General features: G+C 33.6%; 1 protein-coding gene across 3 annotated transcripts in view; it reads right to left on the reverse strand.

Moving 5' to 3' along the window:
• LOC110644531 (WAT1-related protein At1g43650-like) overlaps positions 1-8,593 on the reverse strand; it is a 49,534-nt gene extending 40,941 nt beyond the window's left edge. The window contains exons 1-7 of one of the 3 annotated variants that reach the window (XM_058137891.1): positions 8,364-8,593; positions 8,174-8,236; positions 7,961-8,077; positions 7,620-7,875; positions 7,383-7,541; positions 6,796-6,947; positions 6,267-6,542 (exon numbers count right to left, since the gene is read on the reverse strand). In XM_058137891.1, coding sequence (XP_057993874.1) covers positions 6,401-6,542; positions 6,796-6,947; positions 7,383-7,541; positions 7,620-7,875; positions 7,961-8,077; positions 8,174-8,236; positions 8,364-8,566 — 1,092 coding nt within the window. In that variant the 5' untranslated portion in view covers positions 8,567-8,593 and the 3' untranslated portion in view covers positions 6,267-6,400. Of the gene's footprint in view, positions 1-6,266; positions 6,543-6,795; positions 6,948-7,382; positions 7,542-7,619; positions 7,876-7,960; positions 8,078-8,173; positions 8,237-8,363 lie in introns of those variants that run through there. The other 2 variants (XM_058137892.1, XM_058137890.1) reach the window with 2 other exon arrangements.
• Between the last annotated feature and the right edge of the window lie 677 nt (positions 8,594-9,270).

Consider the following 9,270-nt stretch of genomic DNA (forward strand, 5'->3'; position numbering starts at 1 on the left):
TTTGTAAATGAGAGCGAGAGAGCAAGAGGAGCACGGGAGATCATTTTGCAGCAGCAGCAGAAGACTTTTTCTACAACTCTGCAACAGCAGATTCTTCATCATTTTACTGGGTTTTTCTGTTACTTGGCTTAGATTTTCATTATTTCTTCATTTCTATACTTGGATTTGTCTTAAAACCATGATTTGTGAGTAGATCTTTGAGATTCTAGAGATGGGTTTGTAAATATTACTTTGTATTGTGATTTTTGAACTGATTTAGTCATTTAAATGAGATTTGCTGCAATTTGATTTATTACTTGTGAGCTTGTTGCCTTGCTTGATGAATGGGCCCTCATTAAGTTAAGTTTTAATCCTTGACAGATGAACTGAAAAGTGAATGTTTGGGATAGATAATCTTGCAACAAACTTAGTTTTCTTAGTGTTAGAGATAAGCTAAAAGGATTAAGGGGACCTTCAAAAATCAATTAGAGTTTTAATTGGGTTTTTATTAGGTTTGAAATACCGTGAAAACAAGGTTTGATTTGATGAATACCAACTTTGAAATGCTTGAAAAAGGTTTCAAATAACTAAGAATTGATTTCCCTCAAAATTGTAATTCTCATGTGTTTGGCTAAATTGGGGATTAACCACATGCAAATAATATTGGAAACCCTATCTCTAGAATCACTTTAATTTTTATTGAATTTAGATTTAATTCCTCCCAATTTCATAATTAGCAATTTCAATTTAAATTTTGGTAATCTAGTTTAATTAATTTAGTTAATTGTTTGATTTAGCTTAAATTCCTCAAATACCAATTTTAAATTTTAAATTTCATTTTTTTAATATCTTTAAATTTTACCATTCTAATTAGCTTATCATTTTATTTTCAATTTAAGCACAATTCCCTGTGGGAATGATATTATTTTTAAAACTATACTACTATGACTCGTGTACTTGCGGAAGCTATTTCATAGCTAACACATTCAACATCCTCCTCACATCTTCCATCTACTTGAAGGATTGAGCTGAGATATTTAAAGTGATTACTTTGGGCCAATACTGCTCCATCCAAACTAACTACTTGATTAATGATTACTCTCAGATGGTATGGGTTTACTTTTTTGCAAACAAAAGATGAGGCATTTTAAAGTGGAAGACGATGATTGAGAAGTAGACAAAAAAGAAGGTCAAGTGTCTTAGAACTAATAACGGGTTGAAATTTTACAGTCGTGAGTTTGATGCATTCTATAGTAATGAAGGTATAGTGAGACACCGCACTTGTGCAAGGACACCACAATAGAACGGTATTGTAGAATGCATGAACGGAACACTTTGTGATAAAGTACGAAGCATGTTCTCACATTCAGGATTAGAAAAGCATTTATGGGCTGAAGCAATTAATACAGCCTGTTTCTTAGTTAATAGATCTCCATCTATAGTTATTGGGTACAAAACTCCTTTTCAGATTTGGTCCGGTTCACCTGCTGATTACTCTCAGCTGAGAGTGTTTAGTTGCCTTGCTTATGCTTATGTGAGGGATGGTCAGCTTGAGCTGAGGGCAAGAAAATGCATATTTCTAGGGTATGCATTTGGAGTGAAAAGCTACAAATTATGGTACAATGATCCAAAGTCTCTAGGATTAATTATCAGTAAGGATGTGACATTTAATGAGTCTGCTTCATTAGATAGTCAGAGGGAGAAGTCAATAGCAGAATCAGATCACGGTGTCAGAGAATAAGTGGAGCTTGATATTGATACTTCAGCAGTTCAGTTTAGTGATTTAGAGGATGAGGTGCAAGATCCTGATCAATAAAAGGATGCACCCGAGCAACAGCAACAGGAACCATATAGCATTGCAACTGGTAGAGAGAGAGGACAGATTAGACCACCGTAGAGATATGCATATGCAGATCTAGTTGCGTTAGCCTTGTCAGTTGCTGAGACAGTTGATGTGCATAAACCCAGTAATTATAGAGAAGTTATTTCTTGTTCAAATGCAGATCAATAGGTTAGTGCTATGAGTGAAGAAATTGAATCTCTTTACAAGAATCAGACTTGAGAGCTTGTAACATTGCTTAAGGGACAGAAAGTGATAGGCTGTAAATGGGTGTTCAAGAAAAAGGAAGGCACTCCAAGGGTTGAAGCACCTCGATATAAGGCACGGTTGGTAGCAAAAGGCTTTACTCAAAGGGAGAGGATTGACTTTAATGAAGTATTTTCTCTAGTTATGAAGCACAGTTCTATCAGAGTCTTACTTGCTATGATTGCTCTTTATAATCTAGAGCTTGAGCAACTAGATGTGAAGATAACATTTTTACATGGTGAGTTAGAGGAGCAAATTTACATGAGCCAGCCTGAGGGATTTGTCATTCCAGGTATGGAAAATCATGTTTGCTTACTTAAGAAATTTTTATATGTTTTGAAACAATCCCTTAGGTAGTGGTACAAAAGATTTGATACATTCATAGTTCGTAATGGCTTTAATCGTAATTAATATGATAGTTGTGTGTATCATAAGAAGCTTTTAGATAATTCCTTTGTTTATTTGCGCTTGTATGTGGATGACATGCTTATTGCTGTTAAAAGCATGTCACAAATTAACCTTCTGAAAAAGCAGTTGAGTAATGAGTTTGAGATGAAGGATTTGGGTGCTGCAAAGAAGATATTGGAAATGGAAATTACTAGGGATAGAAGTATTGGAAAGTTTTTCTTGTCTCAACAGGCCTATATTGAGAAATTGCTTAAGCATTTTAACATGAATAATACTAAGCCTGTGACTGTTCCATTTGTTGCCCATTTCAAGTTATCTGCAGACATATCACCAAAAACAGATGAAAATATAGAGCACATGTCCTGTGTTCTCTATTCGAGTGCTGTTGGTAGCATCATGTATATTATGGTATGCACCCGACCTGACATTTCACATGCAGTTAGAGTTGTGAGATATTCGAAAAACACAAGGAGGTTAGGGTTTGAGAGTTCTGAGTGATTGTGTCTTGCTATTTTCATCATAGTGAAACTTTTTTCTCTTGTCTTGCCCATAAACATAGACCTTATGGTTGAACTACGTTAAATCCTGTGCTATTCTTCTTCTCTTTTCTATACTGTATGGTTGTGCGATTTGTGTGTGTGTCTTAGATACATGGCGTGTCCTAGAAAAGAACATTGGCAGGTAGTGAAATGGATTTTGAGGTATTTGAATGGTACTACAGATGTTAGTTTGACATTTGACAGGGCTAAGATGAATGATTCAGTTATTGGCTAAGTGGATTCAGATTTTGCAGGAGACTTAGACAAGAGGAGATCTTTAACAAGTTATTTGTTTACTCTTTCTGGAAATGCTATCAGTTGAAAGGAAACATTACAAGCTACAGTTACTTTGTTTACTACAGAGGCTGAATATATGGCCTTAGCAGAGGCGGTAAAGGAAGCTTTATAGTTACAAGTTTAGTGGGTGATCTTGGGTTGATACAGAAAAAGCTAATAGTGTTTTGTGACAGCCAGAGTGCAATACATCTCATAAAGAATCAGATGTACCATGAGCGAACTAAGCACATTAATGTCAGATATCACTTCATTTGGGACATTGTATCTCAGGGGACTGTAATTGTGCAGAAAGTGTCTACACATGATAATTCAGCAGATATGATGACCAAGGGAGTACCAGTAAGCAAGTTTAGGCATTGCCTAGACTTGGTTGGTATTTATAGTGCTTAGTAATGCCCTTGCAAGGGTATATGGCAAGATAGAGTGCTTCTGGTTATTTTATTGATGATGGAGGGAATTCAAGCCAAGGAGAAGAATTTTTTTTTTTTTTTTTTATGTGGCTTGAATTTTGGATATGTTTTCATGGACCCGAATTGTGACCTGACCCAAAAGTTTCGCGTTGTGACCCGATTGGGATAAAAAGTGAGATATGTGATGGTTGCAGGGCTCGTGCCTGAAACCCATTACTGATCTTTTTGGGGGTGTGGGGGCAACAACTCTACGGTATGGACTAGTATAAATATTATAATATTCTGTCCTTTGTGGTAGCATTATGAGATTTTTGGGAAACACACTGGGGTTAGGGTTTGAGAGTTCTGAGTGATTGTATCTTACTCTTTTCATCATAGTGAAAGTTTTTTCTCTTGTCTTACCCGTAGATGTAAACCTTAAGTTGAACCACGTTAAATTTTTTGTTATTCTTCTTCTCTTTTCTATACTGTGTGATTGTGCGATTTGTATGTGTGCCTTAGATTTGCATGCTTATTCTAACAAGTGATATCAGAGCCTTGATTTGGCAAGGGATGAGTATGAAAATGGTGGTTAGTGATTCTCGTGATACTCTGACACGTGGATGAAAGAGTCAGGTGACTCCTGGTAGGCCTAATGGAGCAGGAAGGCACCCTTCTGGAGAAGAGTTGATCAATGGAGTGGAAATTATCGGTACACGTGATGGCTCTGGCATGACTCTTAGAGGTGCATGTTCGAGTGGGTTTGGTGAAGTAATTAGGGATCTTGGTGACACTGTAATACTTGAGTTAAGAAAAAAGGCTTTCATTTAAGGGGGAGCAGGCCCAGTGAGCACAATGTATAAGGAATTCACACTTGAGGGAGAGATTGTTGGGAATATGCAAGTGTGAAATTCCCACATCGAAAAAAGATGGAATGAGTAAGAGACATATAAGTAGGAAAAACTTATAGACTCATTGCCTTAAGGTTTTGGGTTTGATGTGGTATCAAGCCCATGAGTGTGTTCTTTTATAAAACCCATCAAGAAGGATTCTCCTTAAGTACTTTGGATTCCCTATATCTCTAACAGAAGGAGAGATGTTGCAACTGGGAAAATAATCACTAATGGTGGTCACTCAAAGAAAAGGATCAAAAGGTAGAAAATGGTGTAGGAAAGAAAGAAAGAGAGATACACGAGAAAGATGGAGGGATTTCTTCAAAACAAATAAAATTCTAGTAATATCTTGTATCCCACTTGTCTCCTAGTTTTTTTACAATCTTGGATTTATCAGTTATTGACATCACATGCTTACATTAGTTGCCCCTTCCAAGCACACAAGATTTAAAGGGAAAGCAAGAATTATATTATATAGAACATTTATTAAATTTATATAAAAATTATTTAGTTATATATTAATTCATATATTTGAATTTAGATAAAAATAATTAAAAAAAACTATTTTATATGAAAGATAAAACCTTAATAATTAATTGAAAAAAAAAATTCAATCACAAGAATGACATTCAAGCTCAGTGTGAGGGAGAGTACACATGTGTAGCAAACAAATGCAATGTGCTGCAGGAATCAAGAAAGAACCAATTGGGCTTGAAATCATTGAGCCTATCTCCTCCTATATTTCACTATTTGGGCTTTTTTAAAAAGGTCTTGAAATGACAATAGGCCATATTGGCATGGCCCCTCTTTTATGTGATTTTTTAAAGATGATGTATATTTTTTTTTCTTTAATTCAAATTTCAACCATTGGAATAGTTTGTAATTAATTTACATCTAATAGCTGGAATAAATCTGTTTGATAAAAAAAAAACATTAGGAATTAGGCAATGGCCTGAACCGTGATAGCTTTTAAGTTACACCGTTTAGTGTTTTGATCATAATTAAAATATTACTTTTCTTATTTTATATTATTTAATGAAATGATATTTTTATCGTTATTTAGATGTTGAAAGAGTAATTCATGAATGAGTGATTCATGAAAAGTTACCCATCTTAATTTTTAGAGATTAAAAAAGTGTCTTAACTAAAATTAAAAAGATAATATCACTGTATTTATATTTATAGCTAATTTAACAACTATTTTTATCGAATACTTCTGCTTTAGATTACTATATAAATAGTTAATTACTAACAGCTAATATCTAATGGTTAACGGTTAGTAAAACAACTTATTGCTACTAAAACAGTTAATATTATTGAACAAGGTCAATTAGAAATAATTAATAGCCATTAAATCATTATTTATTTTTAAAATTCTTCCCTTCAATCTAATAATATTTGAATCATTCTTAAAATCATAAAATTTAATCGCAATCAAAGTTAGATAATTTAAATTTTTTTATAATAAATAATAATTTTGCGATTTTTTTTAGATAGATTAAATGATCCTTATTGATTTATATTAATAAGAACAATTTCACTTTTAGAGTTTATTATTATTTTTTTGAAATGTTTCATACTTTCCCATGTTCATCTATTAGTTGCGCAAGTCTAATTATTCTAGAAAATCAACATCTACACATGATTGAAGGGAAAAAAACATAAAAATAAAAATCTTTATATATATAATTGACGGGAGCACAAGCTATGGAATTGCCAGTTACATAGGAGAGACTCTCTAAGTGATGAATGATTGTGGAGCTTTTTGAGAAGGGCCATTTGCTACAATTTCTTTTCATCTCATCACCTCTAGTGATGTGTAATGCACTCCAATTTGATTTCTGCTTTAGTTTCTGCATTGTGTTCATTTGTTACACTTTTTCCTTCTTCCTTGTTCTTCCCCCATAATACTCCATAAAGTCCACCCACCAACAAAATTGCCCCACCAACACTGCAATGGTCATTTAATACCAAAGACAAAACAAATGGAGTTTTGTCAATTTTAGTTGTCTATATTTACATCATTTGATTAGTTATGGCCTAATAATTTTTATATATAAGAAATGGGTTCATTCAAGATATGCTCTTTCATGATCACATACTACTATCACTATAAATAGTATATGATAAGCATAAAGCATTTAAATTATTTGGCATTCATGATGATTTGGCGCAGTGAGTCTATTGTAGGCAAGTGTTTATACCTTCCCAAATGAAGAGTTTCTTTCCACAAGAATACAGAGAAAATGGCAGTAATGATGAGTGCTAATGGAGAGAACATTGAAGCGAAAACTGGTCCTTTCTTCTGTATTGTCCAAACTTGTAGCCAGTAAGAAATTCCATTCACAGTTATGCCCTGAAATTTTAACTTCACAGTCAGTTAAAAAAAGAGGCTAACAATACACATTTATATCTTCATGATGTGATAGGGCAGTAGGCGGCAATATATTCAAAACCAACAAATAATTATATAGGAAAAAACAACTTTATTTAACCAAAACAGAGTTGGTTTGTTGGGTTGAAATCATTATAGAATGATTGCAGAAGAATCTCACTAGCAAATATTTGCCAATCCCATAAACTAATAAGGTTTCATTTGGCAAGTGTTATTATTATTATTTTTTTTCCCTTTGAAAAAGCTCTTATAAGCTAGTTGAGTGACTAAAAAGAAAAAGAGTTCATACAGTCAATTAGTTTGGAATTAAGACTTAATTTTAATTTTTAGTGTGGAAAAGTTTTTATAAAATGGAATCTATATTATATCAAAGAGTTATTGGATGAGAGAAAATACACAATAGGCCACTGCCAAAAGTTGAACATCCCAGCCAAGCTTCCAACCTGAAGGATTCCTCTCCACAGCCACGGCCCAACAAGCTGATTGTATGCAGGAAAAGAAGCATTGCAGAGCAGTAAGACGAAGCTTGGCTGGATATTGCTTCACAATGGGACCCTAAAACACAGAAAGTAAACAAATTAACAAAGGTATATATGCATTATTACATGTCTGTGTGAGAGGAGGAAGAATCACCTGCAACACAAACCATAAAGACCAAAGTATGTTGGCTGAGATCATCAGGAGGGAACCTTTAATCCATTCTCCACTAGAGCAACAACCCTTTATTGATGAGTCTTGAATATGATCATTAGGAGTGGCTTGATTCCAGTTCATAAATTTCAAAGGTGGTCCCTTGACCAAAGCAAACACTAGAGCCCCAGAAACAGCTGTAGCCGAACCCATCAGCTTGGCAATTCCAGGCACATGCTTTATGGAAACGGTTTCCATCCTGAAATGTTATCCAAAACCACCCATCATCGCACATAAGATTTTTTAAGATGAAGGAAAAAGAAAAAGAAAATTAGTGCAATCACCTCAATGCGGCAGCCATTATAAAGGTTATGGCAGGAATTGTATTAGTGGTTGCAGCTGCAAATGTTGCAGTTGTATAGTTGATTGCACTATAGTAGAGGTTCAAACTCAGAGTTAATCTGAAAAATTTTAATTAATGCATACATATTAGTCTAATAATTAGGAAAAGACAAAAAATTCTTATCTGAACAAAAATGATTTCAAGTAGTCCATACCCACAAAAGGAAACTAAAAAGATCTTGCAAAGTAAACCATTTGACAGGGGCGGTGCCTTCTTGCTGCAAGCAAAATTCACCAAGAATTGATAAGAAGTCAGCAAATTAAGCATCTAGGCAGTAGCTAGCTATAGAAACTAATGGAGAGACAGAAAGCATATAGATGGTGCTACAATTAATTAATTTTTACCTTTCAAGAAAGATAGCAAATGGCGCCAATGCAACTGAGGCAAAAGCTTGCCTATAAACAACAAAAACAAAAGGGTTCATTCCTCTCGCAGTTGCAGCCTTGGAGAGCAAAGCCATGCCTGCATACACAAACTGTATAAAGAGCACTGCTATGTAAGGCTTACGGCTCTCCACTACACTGGCATACTCAACTAGACTCTTCATGCCGCACTATATCTCTCTTTGGTCTATTTTTTTTGGGAATCTTTACTCTTTTGAATCGCAAACTCATCAATATATAGAGGAGTTTTGCACTCACAACTCCCTTTTCTTTGGTTCCTAAGTGTATCTTCTGCTACATGCATGCCCACAATTGTGTATGCAATTCTTGTGAATTAACAATTAGCTATACATAAGTTTCACACAAATGTGACTGGAGAGATTACACACGATTGTGTGTATCGAATAATTTCACATTGTGAAAATAAGTATAATTTAATTTTTAAGATATGATAAAAACTATAGTTTAATCTCTTCTATTTTTATAAGAAATATATTAATTTTTTAGATATGTTTTCCATTAATAAAATATTTTTTTATTAAAGTTTATTATGAATCGAAAATTGTAACAATTTAGTTGATTACATTTCGTTTTTATAACATTTTAAATTTTAATATTTATAACAATTTATTTCTCAAATTTAAATTGACTGCTTTAATTTATATTTGACTAATAGTGAATTTAATTTTAAAAGAATTACTATTATGTTAAAAAAATACATATCAAGAATTAACTCTTTTTTTTTGTTAAAAATAAAATAATTAAATTATTTTAAAGATTAAATTGCAAAATATCCAAGATATTTTCTTGTACTTGGAAAGGGAAGTCATGTAGGGTTAATACACTTTCCCAATGCTATAACTGCACA

The sequence above is a fragment of the Hevea brasiliensis genome, chromosome 16 (genome assembly GCF_030052815.1).
Source record: "Hevea brasiliensis isolate MT/VB/25A 57/8 chromosome 16, ASM3005281v1, whole genome shotgun sequence".
NCBI lineage: Eukaryota > Viridiplantae > Streptophyta > Magnoliopsida > Malpighiales > Euphorbiaceae > Hevea > Hevea brasiliensis.